This window comes from Podarcis bocagei (assembly GCF_964188305.1).
Source record: "Podarcis bocagei genome assembly, chromosome: 3".
NCBI lineage: Eukaryota > Metazoa > Chordata > Lepidosauria > Squamata > Lacertidae > Podarcis > Podarcis bocagei.
Genome location: NC_138127.1, coordinates 94,538,761 through 94,558,901, shown reverse-complemented (window position 1 = coordinate 94,558,901; position 20,141 = coordinate 94,538,761). Strand labels below are relative to the sequence as shown.

Sequence of the window (20,141 nt, the reverse complement as noted above, 5' to 3'; positions counted from 1 at the left end):
AAAATAAAAACAGAAGCAACTGAAAAAACCCCTTAACCTTGGGTTCTACTTCCTTTCCTATGTTTTTTTTTGCGGTGGGACAGCTTGTTTTTAACAGCTCTGAGCCATCAGAAATTTCTTCCAAGAACATTAAGCAAGCAATCTCCACTTTTCTTACAGGTGCAGGCAGCAAAAAGGTGCAAGTCCCAGGTATACCTATTAAGTGTTAATTTAGCTCCCTTTCCTCTGCCGTCTTCCCACGCTCAATTATGTAGACTATAAGTCCTCTGTTGTCTTTGTCCATGGAGTTTTCTTGGCAGGGATACTGGAGTGGCTTGCCTGTTCCTGCTCCAGGTGGATCACGTTTGCTCAAAACTCTCCACGATGACCTGTCCATCCTGGGTGGCCCTGCACGGCATAGCTCATAGCTTCTCTGAGTTATTCAAGCCCCTTCCCCACGGCAAGGCAGTGATCCATGAAAGCTGATCGCCGAAGAATTGATGCTTTTGAATTATGGTGTTGGAGGAGACTCTTGAGAGTCCCATGGACTGCAAGAAGATCAAACCTCTCCATTCTGAAGGAAATCTGCCCTGAGTGCTCACTGGAAGAACAGACCCTGAAGCTGAGGCTCCAATACTTTGGCCACCTCATGAGAAGAGAAGACTCCCTGGAAAAGACGCTGGTGTTGGGAAAGATGGAGGGCACAAGGAGAAGGGGACGACAGGACGAGATGGTTGGACAATGTTCTCGAAGCTACGAACATGAGTTTGACCAAACTGCGGGAGGCAGTGGAAGACAGGAGTGCCTGGCGTGCTCTGGTCCATGGGGTCATGAAGAGTCGGACACGACTAAACGACTAAACAACAAGACTGCATAAAAATTGCCCTACTTCTTTCGGCGTCTTTTGGGGGTCAGTTTCCAGGAACGCTGTTTGCCAAATTTCATTATACCATTGGTCCATCGTTAATCACTGTAACGATTTCCATCATGTCCTGGCAATAGTGGTTCTTGCAGCGGTTAACAGACGCGCTACGAGTTCTTAGACTCGTCTTATCCTATCGCGCAAAGGAAGCTGGATGCCTCCGTCTTGTTTTTGAAAGCCGCTCAGCCTCCCTCCGCACCGCGCAGGCGCTGCCGCAGCGAGTCCCGGTCCCAGTGGGCGGAGGATAGGCGCTTGCTCGCTGCTTCCCTTGCATCCCACCCCTTCTGATGCTCTCAGCCAGGGCGCCTCCCCACGCAGCAGCCGCGGCAGGAGGAAAGCCGAGGAGAGAGGAGGGAGGGGAAAAAGAAGGAAAACACTTCTGCCTCCAGGCCCGCCTTTGCCCGGGAAACTGAAGCCGGCGCTGCGCCATCATCGGCCAACGAGCAAAGCTTCCCCAAGCGAGCGACTCTCCCTTTGCAGCAGCGGGCGCCTATACGAGCCAGGATGGCCGTTCCCTTGACCGACAGCGAGAAAAGAAAGCAGATCAGCGTGCGGGGCATCGCCGGCCTGGGCGACGTGGCCGAGATCAGGAAGAGCTTCAACCGGCACCTGCATTTCACCCTGGTCAAGGACAGGAACGTGGCCACCCCGCGGGACTACTACTTCGCCTTGGCGCACACGGTCCGCGACCACTTGGTGGGGCGCTGGATCCGGACCCAGCAGTATTACTACGAGAAGGATCCCAAGGTAAGGAGCTGCGGGGTTGCCTCCCCTCCGGCGCCGCCGCAGCTTCCACTGCAGGCAGAAATGGACTGGATTCCTCGCCCTCTCCAAAAACCAGGCGCAGCCTCTCTTTCGCTCCCACCCGCGCGCTAACCGCGCAAATCTTTCCCCGTTTCGCAGAGCCGAAGGCAGGCCTTGCCGGCTCTGGAAATGCCCCCCTCTGCTGGCCGACGCTTGCCTGCGCGTGTGTTTTGCCTTTTTGCCCGCGCTGCTGCGCTTTCCTTGCAGGGAGATGGTGCGCCAAGAAGCCGCTGGAGCGTGGCGCGGAGAAGGAATCCCATTTCCCATAGGCAGCAAAGCGGGAATCTAGCAAATGAGTGCAGGGCCCGTCGCAAAGTCCAGGTCCGCATTGCAATCAATGGGAAATCTCTCTCTTCCACCCCGTGTGTGTGTGTGTGTGTGTGTGTGTGTGTGTGTGTGTGTGTGTGTGTTTAGCAGCCGTGGATTTGCGGCAATGGATCTCCAACCATAGTGATGTCGACTTTAGCCAGTGTGATGGATGTCTCTTTGGAAAAGGAGGGGTATTCCTGGGCAGCCGAAATTAAGGGCGCAGCGAAAGAAGATGCTGCCTGTTCATTAAGGGAAGGGCCCTCCGAGATTCGTTTTGTTTGCTGGCCCTGGAGGCTTCAAAGCTTTCCTTCCTCCTGGCCTTCAATCCTACACTGAGCAGCATTACACGGGGAAATCCTTTCTGCTGAGTCAGACCTTTGGTCCGTCTGTCTCAGCATCTCCTCTGAGTGGCAGCGGCTTTCCAGGATTCAGCTAGCTAGAGGCTTTTCCTGCCCTACATAGAGATGCTGGGGATTGAGCTGTAGGCAAAGGAGATGCTCTGTTGCTTGTGTTACCTAGTCTTGCTCTGATAAAAACAGGAAATTCAGATCCCGTTCTGATAAGAGATGATGAGCTCGTTTGGGGGCTGTACTACTTCATAATGTAGACAGATATTATTGAATGCTTCCTGCCACCCCACCCTGGTGGCGAGGACAACAGCAACACTGTGCATGGGAAACTAGCGGCTGAACGTGCAGTTTATACAGGTCTTCTCAGAAGTAAACTCCCCAGAGTGCAATGGGATTTATTTCTAGGCAAGTGTGTATAGGACTGCAGCCTAATCTCCTTGCTGCCGTGCTGCCTTTCTGTGTGGAGGTGGGGACCCTCATGTTTGGGCGAGTATTGCATTCTGGAGTGGTGCCAACCAGACATAGGTTCACCATGTCCTTGAGAAATAGGCCTACATGATCAAGAGTTAGGAACATAAGGAGCTGCCTTATATCATGTCAGAACATTGCTCCATCTAGCTCAGTAATATTGTCAACACGGACTGGAAGAAGCCAGCCCTAGCAGGAGATGTCAGCCATTGAACCTGCATGTAAAGCAGATTGACTGCCACTGAGCTGCGGCCCCTCCCCAGAACGCTATCATTTTCATGTGTAAATGCGTCGACATTCCCTTCCTTTTTGCAAGTTTTTCTACGTCCTGGGCAGCAGCCAACAGCAATCTGAAAGCTCTTGGTTGTGTAGGTGATATCACCCAGCTCACAAGAGCTGCTAAACTGCCTCTGTCAGGGCTCACAAGTAATGCTAAACAATAGTTTAGCTATCAAACCATAGCCAATAACTGATACTTAAGGCTCTCAGCTGTCTTGGGATATGCCAACCCATGGTTTATTAACTATGATTTATTTAAGCTAAAGCAGATCCATAGCTACCGGTGGCGGGGGGGGGGGTCTAGCTGGGGGTTTTTGCCCTGGGTGAAGCCTCCAGAGGGGTGCTATTGAGGCTCCCAGCCTATGTGTGCCAAACTGGGTCTTTGACCCAGGTGAAATAAAGCCTGGTTTCACCACTGCCTAAAGGCTAAACCATAGTTTAACTAAGGTTTAATTCAACCAGGGATGGGGGAAGCTCACACCTGCAGGCCATCCAGCAACTGGTATTCAGAAGCATTGCCACCTCTGACTTTGGAGGCAGAGCGTAGCATTTTCATAACTTCTGTGTTTTTTGCTCTACTGTGCCGACATACGTTTTGTTGTTCCTGGCTTTATGAATATATTCATGTATGTGCTTTTGAGCTGTGAGTGGTTTCATTCTGCTCATTTTTATAGCTCTTGTTGATTCTTCTCTAAAGGCTTTTGTCTTTTATTGCTAACTACCCAAAGGACTTTGTTTTAACTGGGTGGCATCCAAATGATGTTAAGAAACAAAGAAGGAGTTCCCTCATAGTCCAGCATCTTTGGATCGTTCAGAATCGTCAGTGATCGAGGGAATTCATTTGAAGCTGACAAAAGCTATGAAGGGCAAAGCTGTGGCAGGTAGGAAACATCCAAGCAGGTTATAACTAAGGGACCCGTTATTTTGTGTTGGTCCACAGAGTCTAGCAATCAAAGGCATGCCACTTCTAGCGTGAAACAGAACTTCATTGTCGGCCATAGGTTGAATTGTCCTTTGTGAATTTTGTCACATCAACATCGTTCACTTAAAGCTCTCTTGTGCCACTTTAACAGTCATGGCTTCCCACAAATAATCCTGGGAAATTATTTGTTAAAAGTGCTGGGAATTGTAGCTCTGGGGAAGATCTCCTACCAGCTCTCAGGACCCTTAACCAGTGATTCTTTGGGAGGTGCCATGGTTCTTGAAAGAGATAGGAGATGTAGGGATATGCCATTAACTGTATGGATGTGACCAGAATCTCTCTCTCCTTTCCCTCCTGAAATGATCTCTGATGAAAATGTCTTCATTGGTCCTGAGCTTACCAGGGCAGCCATTTTGTTTCTTGAGGTGACCCTGAGTTCCAGTGTTCCGAGAAAGAATAATTTTGCTCGTGTCACCCTTTCCACACAGCTAGATTTTATTGCACTTTTCTCTGCCTTCTCCAGCTCTGCATTAATGGGAACATAATTCGTTGTTTGACAAGCCGCCACCGCAGTCTCTGCCATCCTTCAGCAACAGGCAATTCCAGAACGACAGGAATCAAATTAGGTTCCAGTCACGACATCTCTAGCAAAATGAGCCTCGTGCAGATCAGCAAATGGCACATATAGCCACCCTAAGTCAAGGTTCATAACACCCAAAGCCAACCAAAGTATTTTGGAACCTGAGGCAGAAAACCCCACAGATATATGCCTCCTCTGTCACATGGCAAGAAGTACTTACCTTTCAGGTTTTGAACCAGAGGGTATTTATTCCAGAAGCACTACAAGACCACTTTAAACAGACATGGCCTCCCCACAAATAATCCTGGGAACTGTAGTTTGTGAAGGGTGCCTAGAGTTGCTAGGAGACCCCTGTTCCCCTCACAGAGCTACAATTCTCAGAGTGATTTCTGGCCAAGGCTTTCAGACAGAGGATGCCATTTTGTCTATGGCTTCATTCTCCAAAGATCTCTCTTAAGTGGTTATTAAAATATCGCCAAAAATACCAGGGGGGGGAATCCACATTTTTACAGCAGCACAGAAAGATTAGATAAGATCCTCTTAAACATCAGTGTAAATCCAAAGTAACTAATTCATGAGGACTATATTACCTATTGGCAGACTGAAATACAGCAGAGGCAACTTGCCCCACCTCCCAGATATCCAAGCATTTATTTATAGGTAGCCTCAGCACTCTCATCTCTGCTGCTATCTCGGTGACTTAAGCTCACTATGTGATAAAGAGTGAGGCCTCCAATTGCCCATCTTTAATGAAGGCTAACTTGGCTTCTTTGGGGGTTTGTGGCCTCTCACCTTTATGTCTTCCTGTCGTGTACCTTGCTCAGAGCTCTGAGTTTCGGAGTGGCATCTGCTGTCCACAGACCATAGCAGAACAGAGTCCTAAGTAGTCATGGAAACCGTTGCAGCTTTCCTAGCACGCTCCATTTAAGCACGGTCCGTGTACAGCCTGATCCTAGGGATGTTTGCACAAGAAAATACCTGGGGTTACCAGCTGATCAGAAGGAAAAAGACAGAACAGAACATCCTGGCCTGCATCTGACCCTTCAAGGGAAGCTTTTTTGAGCTGTACATCAGGGGTGGGAAACATCAGACCCAGGGACCCTCCAAGTTTCTCTCTCTGGCCTTTGGGTCTCTGGCCACACCACAAACCCCTCCCCAAAGCTGCATCCTCTCACCCCAGGACTCAGTCCAGCCCTCCATCACACCCTCCTTTTTGCCTGGCTGGGATTTATCATTGAACTCTGATAATGCCTCTTGCGTGCCTGGATAGTGGATAATGGATTGGGTGAGAGAGGGGGGAATAGAACAGGGGCCACCAACCTGGCACAAGTGAGTCTTTCAGGGGCACCCTCAGCCGGGGTCCCCAGGCTAAATGCTTTTCTCTCTCTTTTTTTAAACCAAGTCTCTAGTGTTCCTATAAAAAAAGTTATGAAGCAAAAGGTGCAGGTACCCTTCTAAGTGATTTCTATGAAATGACCCCAGGAAAGTGGGTATAGGATTGCAGCCGCTGGCTGGGCTTTGCTTTAGGGGTAAAACAGACTTCTTGTGCCTTTAACGGCTGTGTGGCAGGCAGAAATCCAACAGGTTAGGCCTTTTCTAGTATGCAAATGCCATGGCAGAAAAAGCTGCACCTGTTCACTTTATTTGCAGGCGCTTTACACGCTTGGACACTGATATATTTTTGAACCCTCCACTTGTGAAAGAGGATACAACTTTGCATGTCAGGAAGCATATGCAGATTTTGCAAGAGGGGCAGAGAGCTCAATCCACATGCAGAAAACCCTGTTGGCATCCCTGAGTATGTGTGTGCATGAGAGAGACAGAGAGAGATCTGAGGGAGAGGGGTTGGAGTGGGGTGTATTACCTTGTATATTTTTCCTGGTCCTCAGGAATGCTCTGTTGTTAGATAGCACCAGCATCTTTGTATGAAAGATTGATTTCCACAATTGGGACTAGCAGGACATGACAGCCATTTTGTATTATGTCATTCCCCCGTGCCAGCCATTTTGTGGGAGGTACCCACAGCACTCTCTCAAAATGGTCCAAAAAGGTATGTTGGTAACTCTTTGTGTAGAAAACAACCGGCTGTACAAAGAGGGGGGGGATATTTGTTGCCCTGCCCATTCCCCCCCCCCCCGGCTCTGCCCACCACTGAAATGTGGCCCCTGGGAGGTTGCCCAGAAGGGAATCTGGCCCTCCGGGTGAAAAAAGGTTCCCCAACTGCTGTATTTGATCATCTACAAATGGGTGCAGACCGAACTGCTTTCCACAGGCTGGTTCAAAGGTTGACAAAACTCCTGAGTAACAGTGCAGTCCTAGCCATTTCTCTAGGAGAGAGGAGAATTCAATGGGACTTACTCCCAGGTAAGTGGGGCTAGACCAGATTTTTTTCAATGAATCCGGGGACACTTTTCAACTTCAGTAGGAATGATAGGATTTTGTCAGGGGACTGATTTGTAAATCCGGAGACTGTTCCTGGGAAACGGGGACGTCTGGTAACCTTAGGCTAGGGTTACAGCTTTAGAAACATAATTTGGTACCATTATCAGTCTCTGTGGCTCAGTGGCAGAGCATCTCTTTGTATGCAGAAGGTCTCATTTGCCTCCATCTCCAGGAAGGGCTGAGAGAGAGTTCCTGCCACTCAGCATACAAAGCTGAGTTAGATGGACTCCGTATAAGGGAGCTTTCTGTGCTGTGCTTGAAATCTGCCTGACATATATGGATCACAAAGTCTACAGTGAAAAAATTGTCTTAGATCTGCTACCCTGCAGAGAGTTCTTTTGCGTTGACCTGTCGCTAGAGCAATTCAGGCCATCATTGTTGTTTTCACACAACAGAGAATAAAACAGCAAACGGATGGATGAATCCTTTCCTCTGAGGTATACAAAGGACCTATGACAGCCTGGTCCCTGGGCGTCCTGGATCAATTTCCTATTTGTGCCATTGGATACCATCTGGCAGACATAAACAGCACTGCAAAAACTGAAGTCGTCATGGTAGCTCTACCCTTGCAGAAAGAAGCCAGATTTGTCAGTTGAAATAATCTGGAATTCACGGCTGGGAGGTTTTCGAACCACGTTCCAGAAAAACACTGGATTTCACCAGCAGAGACGAAGCTCTATGGTACAGCATCTACATTTGCATGCAGAAGTTCCCACATTCAATCCCCAAGTAGGGATTAGGGATAAATTCCTGTCTGGAATCCTGGCATTGCTGCTGCCAGTCTGCGTAAGCAATACTGAGCTTGACTGACCCAAGCTTCCTATGAAAGCTTCCTATGTTCCTAGATTTTCAGGGGGTCCTTGTTGAGCTGATCAGGAATGGCAAATGAGTTTCGTACTTGCTGCCTGTTAATCTTCCTCTACGATGCGCACCCAGGAGGGAATGTCTGGCTGTACTCCAAAGTGCACGCTTGGTTCATACACAAAACGTTTTGCTGCCTGAGGCAAAGGACAAGACGGCGACTCCTCTCCATTCCACATACCAAACCTGGACAGGACTGGTAGCTGAATGACTGGGACCTGGAAGACCAAGGTTCGAGTCCCCACTCAGTCATGAAGCTCGCTGAGTGTCCTTGAGTCAGTCACTGTTTCTCAGCCTAGCCCTACCTCCCAGGGTTGTTGTGAGGAGAAAATGGAGAGCGGTAGAACCATGCATGAGCTCCATAGGGGAAATGTGGAATATAAATATAATAATAATAACATTGGGGGAGGGTAGCTTGCTGCACCTTATCTGAGGCAGCAGGGCAACTAAGGGCCCCCATGAGATGCTATGCAACACCAGAGCAGATTGCTTGGGATGTTCAAGAGAAACAGTTGGAGTCAGCTGCTGCTTGAGGTGGTACCAGGGCCTCTTAAGCATTTTCGGCGCCAGGGTGCAAAGGTCTGCCTGCCTGCCCCCCGGTTGCCCAAAGTTGTTGACCTTTTTTTAAGGCGGGCTGGCAACGCATGCATGGCAGAGCTAGCCTCAGCAGCAACAGAGGAGCCCCAAGGCGCTGGCGGCAGTAGAGCAAGGCTGGGCCAGGCGCCTGGGGAGGGGTGGGCAAGCAGAGCCCAGCGCAACAACAGTCGAGTCCGAGGCGGCTGCTAAGCAAAGCCAGGCGCCTCGTGTGAGCAGCATGTGGTGGGCGGGCCTCTCGACGGCCCGCCAATCCCAAGCACGTAGGAGGGCGGAGCCGCCCGGCTGCCTCAGTGCTTTGCTCGCCCGCAGTAGAAGAGCTGCGGCGCTCCGGCGGGCTCTGCTCCGCTCGGCAGCAGCTGTCAGCTCTTCCCAATCCCCAGACTCCAAATCTCGGCCCCGGACTCTCAGCCTGGTGCCCCTGAGAGCCCGGCGTCCGGGTGCCCCGCACCCCTAGCGCCTATGGGTAAGGCAGCCCTGGGTGGTACCTTGCCTCCCTAATGGTAGGGCCGGCCCTGTTTCTATATAATGCCGTGGCCAGAGACAATGTCAGCAGACGGCGTTCTTGGGCAACTCCTGAGGAACCTGCCACTGGTGCTCCTCTGATGACTGCCTGGCAGCTACCATTGTAGTTACCCACAATGCCCTGCTGTAATACCATAGTGCCAAACTTTTCCTCAGGTAGGCCCCAACTGTCCCATGCACCCAGAAAAATAAATAGGAGGAGGAGAGGGTTTGCCTGCCCTCTTGAGGGAATCCCCACTAGCGGGCCTTGTGCTGAGGCGCCCATTGGAGAATGTGCACCGGCCCTGGCCGTATTAGTAGTGCCCAACAGGACAAATTAGGCCCCATCTGCATGACACATTTAAAGCAGCATCATGCCACTTGAAAGAGTTGTGGCTTCCTCCAAAGAATCCTGGGAAGGGTGGTTTGTTAAGGGTGCTGAGAGTTGCTAGGAACTACAGTTCCCAGAACTCATTGGGAAGAGAGATTGACTGTCAAACTACTTTGGGAATTGTAGTTCTCTGGGGTCTAGGTTTCCTGTGTTAAGTGAGTGTTTACCGTAGAATGCACCTTCAAATCCTGTACCATTGTTCCCTCTTTACTCACACCCTCCCTGACAATAAAAAATTACACCAGTTTAGGTCCCATTATGCAGCTGTCTTTTTATAAAAACAGAAGGCGAGCTCTGCTGGAACAGGTACAAATTCTGTCTTATCCTGCATCCTGCTCCTCACAGTGACCAAACAGATGCATTTCCTGTAGCAGGAAACACTTGTTTAAAAAGTTAAAAATCCTTGTGTTCTGCAGTTGTTTTTAGATTGCTAATATAGATGGTGTTTACAACTGCCTGGTACTTTTTGAAAGTATTATACTGAGGCTTAATATCACTTGGTATCAACGGGCCACTCTCGGGCTAATTGGCTCTATAAGGTTGTTTTGAGGCAAAGAGCCACTGCAGTTTTGAGGAAGTTTTTTCCTCTGTGTGGTTGATTAAATGTCTCCTTGCTGTGTACAAGGTCTGAAGAAAGACAAAAACCTCTTTGTTTACTTCTCAAATTACACGCTGTGTTTGTTCAGTTTTGCTCAGTGAAGTGTTGCCAAGATCTTTTTGCCTTCTGGACTCCGTCTGTGTCATGCAAATGATTTTGCTAATGCGGAAGATTGCAAGACTAGCCCAAGGTCACCTAATGAGCTTCATGGCTGAGCGGAGATTTGAACCAAGGTCTCTGCAGCCCTGGTCCGATACTCACACCACTATACGCAAGTCACCTCTTGACATTATAATCATCTTGGGGATGAATAATTTGAATTTATTTAAATAATAAAGTGGTGAAACAAGCATGTGCAATCTCCCCTTTAGCAAGGAACAGATAGTTTTTAAATGTGTATACTTATGTGTCATTGGGAATCTATTCTTTGGGGGAAGCCATCCATCATGGATGCTTTAGTTGAGATTCCCTTCCAACTCTCCAATTCTATGATTCTAGAATCTGTGGCCCTCCAGCTGCTGTTGGACACTATTCCATCAGCCATAGATAGCAGAAACATTGCTTGGGGATGATGGGTGTTGTAGTGCAATAACCTCTGGAGGGCCACAGATTACTCATTCCTGACTCAAGGTGTTCATTTAACTATCAAATGGAAAAGAGTTATGTTGCGGGGTGGGGGGTGGGGTGTCAAGAAATGTGGAAGGCTGTGGTGCCTATTTTCAGGAACAATTCCTCCTGCAATTTTCCAAGTAGATGAGAGTCTGCTAAAAGTAAACCCCTTTTTCTCCTTTATGCAAATGTTAGAGAGGCACTTAACATTATCTACATGGATTCAGCAGAACAGTGCTATTAATATTTTTGGAGCTGGCAACTGGTTATCTCAAGGGAACAAATATGCTTCACCATTCCTCTCACGGGAGTCTTGCCAGGAAAAGAAGTTAAGAAAGGGTGTCCAACCGCATTCTTTTCCCAAAAAGTTCTGTAGAAGTGTCAGAGTGCAGGGAAACATACAGCAAATGTGTGAGGAAGAAGAAAGCCCCATAGTTTTCAGAATAATAAAAACCAATCCATTAGAAGAAAAATGATCTGGAAAGTTTCCAAGAGAGATCTTGTCTAGCTCTCTGTGGTAGGGTGAGGGTCTGGACCATGGAAGGACTACTTAAAATTAGGGATGGGCAACCTGTGGCCCGCCATTTGTTGTTGGACTCCAATTCCCATGAGCTCCAGACAGCATGGCCAGTGGTCAGGGGTTATGGGAGCTGTAGTCCAGCAACAACAACCTCTGGCAGGCCACAGTTTCTCCACCCTTGGCTTAAGTGGTCTATCCTGCCAAACTGGTCTGGCTTTGTTACATAAAGTAGCAACCAAATACCCTTCTTTTTGTTAAATCTCCTGCAGCTGGACTTTTCTGGAAGGAAAGAGCTATTCGGGAACTTAGCTCTCTTCCTCCCTGTGGGTGATGATGCCATGAGCTTCCTTTTATGAGGAAGCAAGTTTAGATTTAGGAGAGAGCCTAATAGAAGGGTTGAAAGCTGTAGGACAGGGAAGGCAACCTAAGGCCCGGGGGCTGGATGCGGCCCAATCGCCTTCTAAATCCAATCCGCGGACGGTCCAGGAATCAGCGTGTTTTTACATGAGTAGAATGTGTCCTTTTATTTAAAATGCATCTCTGGGTTATTTGTGGGGCCTGCCTGGTGTTTTTACATGAGTAGAATGTGTGCTTTTATTTAAAATGCATCTCTGGGTTATTTGTGGGGCATAGGAATTCATTCATTACCCCCCGAGCCAGTTTCCTCCTCTTAAAAACGATCTATTAATGGGCTGGGATCAGAATCAGAATGCCTACAGCTAATTAAAACACTCAAAAATGGCAAAGCTCCCGGTGAGGATATGATTCCTCCTGAGGTGCTTAAACTAAATGCCCAGTGGTGGGCTGCTATTTTGGCCCAACTTTTTACGGTAATAAATGATACATGCAAAATCCCAGAAAACTGGAAACTGAGCCTGGTAGCCCCCATCTATAAGAAGGGAGACCCCCAAGACCCCTCAAACTATCGCCCCATAAGTCTCCTGGACATTGTGTATAAACTTTATACTCGTTACCTGCTAAATAAACTGGTTGATTGGGCTGACCACTCTAACTTGTTTAATCCGGAACAGGCAGGGTTTAGAAAGGGCCATAGTACAACAGGCCATTGTTTGGTACTACAGACAATGATAGATAAGTATACAAAGATACATAAGAGCAAACTTTTTGTGGCTTTTGTAGATCTCACCCAAAAAATATAATCTGGCCCCCCACAAGGTCTGAGGGATGGTGGACTGGCCCACGGCTGAAAAAGGTTGCTGACCCCTGGGATAGGACCTCTGAAGGACCTGGGTGCCTCCTCCAACCAGTAGAAACCTAATGGGGGAGCAGGATCAATTGGAGTGTTAATACTGTGAAGATTCAATTATGCTTAGTCTGTGTCATGGTTACTGGCCTGAATCTTCTCCTGGCTCAGAGCTAACCTCAGAAAGGGAGGAGACATTGTCTTGGAGAATGGTTGTCCCGTGCTCCAGGACTGTCAAGGCCAGAGGGTGTGGCTTTGCCCAACTTCTCAGACCCAGAGGGCATGCCCCAAATCAGCCCTCACTGCATCCATGCTATAGGAACCAGATGCTGCACAACCAGGCAAGAGTCCCTTTAACAGAGAGCTCCACAGAGGGAATGGAATTAACAGTAGTTCCGGATCAGCCAACAACCTTCAGAAGCCCTCAACATGCCGCTAAGACAACAGCTCTCCTTAGGTGAGTTCCAACTAGAACTTGCTACAGAGAGCTGTCCAGGGTCCTGACGGATTGTGCTCTACCTTGTCTGTTGTGATCGGGGAGAATCTCCCTTCACTCTTCTCTATAGGTCTTGGCTTTGATCTCTTGGATGTGACTCTGCTCTTCCAGATGTTACCCTATTCTTAGAGTGATTCACTGCGTCGCCCAGCCTTCCCTGGGACCCTTGAGCCAAACTAGGGCACAACAGCCTGTATATATCAGCAGAGGATTCTTTCCCCACCATTTTTTGGTCCACCAACGTTCCTGGTCTGTATGTTGCATTTATGGCAAGATGGAACAACAGGAAGAAGGCATGTTGGAAAGAAGGAGACTCATGGCAACCAGTGCTAGGAAACGGTCGCTAGGAGAGAGGGAAGGTGGTTGGAAAAGGATGGGAAGGGAGGAGAACTGTCCAAGTCGATTATTTTTGGGAGAAATGAAAGGGCAGGGAGAGCCCTATCAGCCTGGATGAGGAACCCGTGGTTTCATGAGTCACACAGTCTGCTGGAAATTCTTGCTGCCTAGCAACCACAGGGCCTATGTCTTGATCTCTCAAAAGAGGGCCTTCCTCAGGATCAGCCATCTCAGACACTACAATCAGAAGGAGAGGCCCTCTGAATACATGACCCATAGCAGTGCCTTCTTGGTGGTGGTTGCCTATTTGTGGAATGCCCTCCTTGGTGAGGTGCACCTGTCTCCCCTGTTGCTAACATCCACAAGGAATTTAAAAGCATACCTGTTCACCCAGGCATTTGATGGCTCAAAGATACAGGTCCAGTAGCTGAGGATAATCACACAGCCTGTGATAATCTGCTGGTGTTTAGTGGCCTCGAGACGGTTAACAGAATAAAGTGGGTTAACAATATTTTGTTTTGTTTTTAAATGGAACGGACTGCCACTTAGATCAACTACAAAGCTGGATTCAAGATCACTGGAGCAAGAACAAGCCTTTTGTTCCTGCTGTTCCCCCAAACCTGTCTGTTCAAGTGAATGATGACTCATCTTCACCCTTCTATTCTTTCACTCAGCTCTTTCACCTTGGACAATGAGAGGTTTGCCTCTCTTGGCTTCCATCAGCTTTGCAATCAAACCCTCTTCCAGCTTCCCGGACCTTTATTTAAGTACAAGGTGGCGTCAGTATTGTTGCAATGCCAGGCCTTTCTCAAAAATCGCAAAAATGCTTTGGGGAAAAGTAAATGTACACATTCAGACACACACTAGTGTGAGCAAAGGCTTGTTCTGTTGCAACATGCTTGTTGCGTTAGTTCATAGAATTGTCATCTAGTCCAATCCCTGGGACTGCAACTGTCAGCTGCCAGTTTGTGCCAATCGTGAGGGACAGGACCGTGGCCGGGGGGCAGAAGCATGAAGTTCAGGCCCCAGTTCATCTTTAAAAGCCATGGGAAAACCCTCACTCCTGTGTTGCGCATTAGGAATTCAAGAGGTTGTTGGCCACCCTGCCAGATCCACATTCCTCTGTCTATGCTTCAGCAACGGTGAAGATTTTGGGGGACATGGGGCCAAATTCCAACCTTGGAGCAAGAGGGCGAGTTGCCCCCTTGCAAGATAGATAAAACTTTATTCGCATTAGCCAATGGCCATAGCAACAGTAAAACATTAGTACGTTTCCCAGTACGTTTCCGAGCACAATTCAAAGTGCTGGTGTTGACCTTTAAAGCCCTAAACGGCCTTGGCCCAGTATACCTGAAGGAGCGTCTCCACCCCCATCTTTCTGCCCGGACGCTGAGGTCCAGCGCCGAGGGCCTTCTGGCGGTTCCCTCATTGCGAGAAGCAAAGCTACAGGGAACCAGGCAGAGGGCCTTCTCGGTAGTGGCGCCCGCCCTGTGGAACGCCCTCCCATTAGATGTCAAAGCGATAAATAACTACCTGACATTTAAAAGACATCTTAAGGCAGCCCTGTTCAGGGAAGTTTTTAATCTGTGATATTTTACTGTATTTTTGGAAGCCGCCCAGAGTGGCTGGGGAAACCCAGCCGGATGGGCGGGGTACAAATAAATAATAATAATAATTATTATTATTATTATTATTATTATTATTATTATTATTATTATTATAGTATATGCAGAAAAGGAAATTTGATATAAGAGCACAATTTAAAGTCCTGAATCAGCCGTCAGTTAGTGGCCCTTATTCTGATTGCCCCTGCTATGAACCCAGCAACCTTTGCTGTTATCTGCTCATTTTGATCTGATAGAAGACATTTTTCTGCCCCCTTGCAATGTTTTTCGGATGTTCTCTCTGGACCCTACGCTCCACTTGGGGGCTTTCTGGAGGCACCTGATTGTTCTCTGCAGGGGAACAGGACGTTCCTACTAGCTGATGCTTTGGGCTGAGCTAAACAGGGCTTCTCTTACGTTCTGATAGGGCAGAACCCACAATCCATTTCCTTTGGAACAGTCCTATTAAAATCATAAGCATTGCTGCAGAACTAGTGGAGCGTGGGTTCTGTGGTCATTTATCTTTTTTAAAAGCAACTTACGCTGCAGTTTCTTAAAGAGACCTACATGGTGCAAAACTTTAATGCATCCACTTTGGCGCTGGGCAGTGTACTCATTTCTTGACCTGAGACAAACCAGACCTCTCGGTAATAGTCCTAAATCCTCTTTTGTGTCTCCCATTACTTCAGACTTGGTCTGCTGCTGCTCAGTGTACAAAGGGGCCAACAAACATGGCCATCACAATAGAATTGCAGAGGATCATCTAATCCAACTCTCCCTGCAATGCAAGGAATCTTTTTGCCCAATGTGGGGCTTGAACCCTTGACCCTGAGATTAAGTCTCAAGGCTCTACCAACATCATGATTGACTGATTGATTTTACGATGGCGGTGCCTAGGCTACAAGGGAGAAATGTGCCATTTGCTACTATCTTTGCTGCCCAGTAGTTTATCAGCAACGGTATCCAAATAAGCCTTACAGTAGGATTTTCATCAGAGTATATATGTGTGATTTGGACTATCTAGCTTACGTACTTGCCCACAGTTTCCTCCATGAACAAGCTGCCTTATACAGAGACAAGCACTGACTGCCAGTGGCGCTCTAAGACAGCCTTTCCAATGTTGTACCCTCCGGTTGCTTTGAACTACAACTCCCATCAGCCCCGGCCAGCACTGCTGGGGCGGTTGATACTTACTTCGTACAAATTAGAAGGGTGATTAGCATGCCTCACAGCAAAGATGTGTGCAAACATCAGTCTTGCAAGCTGGGCATGTAAAAGAAACATTTAAGAACTAAGAAGAGCCCTGCTGGATCAAAGCAAGATTTTGTCCAGCATCTTATTTCTAGCAGTACTTGATCCAGTGATGCCTATGAGATGTTCACAAGCAGGGTACAATGCTCCCATTTAGTGGCCATGACTAATAGCTACTGATAGGCCTTCGTTCTTCATGGGATGGTAAAACTATTGCCTAACAGTAGGGACCCTGAACTGCAATTCTATGCATGTTTACTCAGAGGTCCGGCTATGTTCGGTGAATCTTACTTACAGGGAAGTGTGTATATAGGATTTCAGCCTTTGCTCTTGGAAATGGGAGCATTCATGGAGCAAGAGACCCAACCCAAGTGCAGGATAAACAATGTGAGCCAACACTGCCATTGCTTTTGGTGCGAGGTACTTGCTAGTGTAACTTGCACCAAACGCTGACATGTCATAGAAGGTAATCAAAAAGTGTGACAGTGAGCGAGCAACAGAAAGGGATTTTCACTCTCAGGCTCCTTCCTAGTTCCTTCTGTGTGTCTCTCCCTTCCTCCCCCATTCGTCTTGGCTGAAAGCAAGACTGAGAGGTAATACATATTTCAGAATTGCTTAAGTGTTGTTCTCCTTCCATTGATTTCCCTCCCCCAAAGGGGGATTTCTGCTTAGTCACTTATATCCCCATCCTCCAAGGACTCTCCTAAAATAAGATCCATTAAAATGAGAGGACAAGGCTGTCAGAACTCTTAAGTACTAGAAACCAATTCTCGAAGTTTTTCCCACAACTGACTATTCTGATCCTTTGAACCAAATCTCCCTCCCGTGAAACGGTACCTTCTGGTGGTAGCAACATAAGAATAGCTGCCTTTTACTGAGTCAGCCCCATTGGTCCATCTAGCTCAATGCTGTCCACATTGACTGGCAGGGTCTCTCCAGGATTTCAGGCAGGGTTCTCTCCCAGCCATACCTGGAAGTGCTGGGGGTCAAAGCAGATGTTTTGCCCTTGAGCTGTGGCCCCTTCCCCTTTGTAAAGAGGAGGCTGCCAGATACATTGCCAAGGGAAAGAGAATTGTCACAGGTTGCAACGGGATGAGTACTGTTTTCATATTTTCCTGCTTTTGTCCCCCCACCCCCCGTGAGTCTATGTGTGTGTGTTTTAAACTTGTGTACTCAAACGGCGTTTCCGTGTGATGCTCTGGTTCGCCAGAAGCAGCTTAGTCATGCTGGCCACATGACCCGGAAAAACTCTGCGGACAAACACCGGCTCCCCTGGCCAGTAAAGTGAGATGAGCGCTGCAACCCCAGTCGGCCATGGTCAGGGGTCCCTTTACTTTACTTTACCTTACTCAGACTTTGGTGTTAAGATATGCCTGACTTCTTTGCCAGTGATTCTCACCTGGAAAGATCCATGTTAGAGCTGCCAGCTCACCTCCTTTTTCTGACCTCTGGATTACCCTGTCAGTTATACTTTGCCATCTGGGGCACATTGCCAGTCAGTGTGGAAAAAACAAGCACCCAACCCTGATCCAGGGCAGTGTCTTTACAAAAAAATAAAGTTGTGCAGGTTTTGTTACTACATTTTTTTACCTGTCTTTTCTCAAAGAAGGTTAGGGCAGTGTGCATAATTCACACTAACACCATTTGATTTCACACAACAATTTTATGAAGTCGATTGTGCAAAGAGAGTGACGGGCTCAAGGTCACCCACAAGGCCTCAAGGCCGTTGTCTGAATTAAAACTTGTCTCTCGTCATTCCTAGTCCAACACTCTTCGACTACTAAGCCACCCTGCAGAGTTCCTTTTGTGTTTTCTCATTTGCTCTGTTCCTTCTAAACACAGGGAGTGCTGGTCAAGGCAGCCATGCTGGGCATTCAAAGCTAGGAGGATAGGAAGATGTTTAGACCAAGTCACACTCTTGGTCCATCTACAGTAGCTGAGGAGTGTTGACATCCTGGTGACAGGACGTCTCCTAGATTTCACGCAGGGGACATTCCCGGCCTACCTGGAACCTTCTGCATGCAAATCAGGTGCTCTGCAAGTGAGCTCTGGCCTTTCCCCCCGGAAATCTCTGTCTCTGACAACTGGAAACGTTATTTTATCTTCTCAGATTTTGCTTTACATTCTTCCTGTTGTCAAGCCTAACTTTGCATTTGTAAGGCCTGGAAACTTGCTTTTTAAAAAAGGAAAGAGAAGATGGCCCAGGATGCTGAAATCTGTGCCCCAATTCCATGTGTTTTTGGTGCTTTTGTGGAAATGTGCAGACACAGCGGCCTTGCAGTGCCCGCCAGAATTCATTGTCACTGTCACCACTACTCTAGTCTAGAAGCAGGTGAGGTGTGGTTAAAGTGTTGGACTAGGATTGAGAAGACCCCTTTTAAGAGTGATGAAGTTCCTTGGGTGACCTTAGGCTGTTCACTCTAAGCTACCTCACCTAACCAACCTCACAGGGCTGTTGAGATGACAAATCAGCCTAGGACCCTCGTACCTACGGGGCCACCTCTCCTGGTATGCCCATGGAGGACCTTAAGGTCCATAAAGAGCAACACCCTAGTGGTTCCAGGCCCTAAGGAGGTCAGATTAGCCTCAACCAGAGCCAGGGCCTTTTCAACACTGGCTCCGGCCTGGTGGAACACCCTCTCTCACAAGACCAGGGCACTGCAGGATCTGATTTCTTTCCGCAGGGCCTGTAAGACAGAGTTGTTCCGCCTGGCCTTTGGCCTGGAATTAACTTGATCCCCTCCCCTTCTCTCTTTTTCCCTTTTTCCTTCTGTGACGGAACTCCTACTTGGGGACTTCCCTGGCTCTTTTCTGGCCCACGTAGGACCAGTTTGGATAGTTAGCCTTGGTGAAGACGGCGTTTTTATCTCCAAAAAAGTTTTTAAGTTTCTTCTGAAATGAGGCTGCATTTTAATGTTTTAATGTTGTATTTTAATCTTGTTTTTAAGTTGTATTTCAATCAATTTGTTTTATATTTGGTGTTAGCCACCCTGAGCCTGGTCTTGGCTGGGGAGGGCAGGGTATTAAAAATAAATCAATTTATTATTATTATTATTATTATCGAGGAGAACTATGTTTGCTGGTGTGAGCTTGGTAAAAGTGGGATGTAAACTTGCAGCGTTGGCAGTGTACAGATCAGGGGGTGACTCTCTTCGCTGCATATAAAATCCAGCTTTTCTTTCCCACTGTTTTCCTAGCGCATTTACTACCTGTCTTTGGAATTCTACATGGGACGGACCCTTCAGAACACAATGGTGAACTTGGGTCTGCAGAATGGCTGCGATGAAGCCATTTACCAGGTATGTTCATTCCTCCTTTGGGGGCTGATGCTTTTTGTGGATTCATCATCTGTCCTTTTTCTGATGCAAAAATTGTGGCACTCTGCCTAGGGGAATCTCACGTTGCAGCAGGGTCAGTTTAGTGTGAAAGCTTTCAGATTCTGAGAAAAACTAGGCAATGGAACAAGTTGCTAATGGGAGCCGTGGAATCGCCACTGGCAATCACATCCGTTAGATCAGTGTTTCCCAAACTTGGATCTTTTTTTTTTAGGACTACAATTCCCATCATCCTTTACCACTGGTCTTGCTAGCTAGGGATGATGATAGTTGTAGTCTAAAAACAGCTGGCTGGTAAACTAGCCTAAGATTGTGGTTTCAGAGTCTGTTTTTATAGTCATTTGCAAACCATGGTTTGCCAGATGGTATTGGTTCAGACATTACAATGAACTGTGGTTCTGCTGTGCAAACCATGGTTGGCTTTACATCCAAACCATCTCACTGGGGAGATGCACCATTTCTCTCCTCCTGCTCCTCCCTTTCTTTGTTTTTAATAAGTCTTTTTCTTCCAAAATACGCTGAATCTATTCTTTTTTGGCACCTGGGCCCAAACTACAATAATAGCCCATTAATTTTTACGGCCTACTTAAGTTTCGCTCTTGGCCCCATGGCATTGCTCTGAATGTTTATTGCTAAAAGGAGCATGACTCAAGGATTCCATTCCTTTTGGCAGAGCTACCAATGTGTTTTGTCCCCTGGGCAGTTACCTTATTATCAGAGTCTGGAATAGGATGAAAGCTTTGGAGGGAGTGTGGAAGAGCGGGAGAGAGAGAGACTTGCTTT

General features: G+C 47.7%; 1 protein-coding gene and 1 long non-coding RNA gene across 3 annotated transcripts in view; both read left to right on the top strand.

Annotated features, from left to right (window-relative positions):
- The first annotated feature begins 1,134 nt into the window (after window positions 1-1,134).
- Window positions 1,135-20,141, top strand: part of PYGB (glycogen phosphorylase B) — a 50,381-nt gene continuing 31,374 nt past the window's right edge. For both annotated transcript variants that reach the window (XM_081188510.1, XM_081188509.1), the window contains exons 1-2: window positions 1,135-1,648; window positions 19,221-19,322. In XM_081188510.1, coding sequence (XP_081044636.1) covers window positions 1,406-1,648; window positions 19,221-19,322 — 345 coding nt within the window. In that variant the 5' untranslated portion in view covers window positions 1,135-1,405. The remainder of the gene's footprint in view (window positions 1,649-19,220; window positions 19,323-20,141) is intronic.
- LOC308584302 lies at window positions 12,285-15,263 on the top strand. The gene is made up of 2 exons (XR_014006758.1): window positions 12,285-14,446; window positions 14,901-15,263. It is a non-coding gene; the product is annotated as an uncharacterized lncRNA (long non-coding RNA).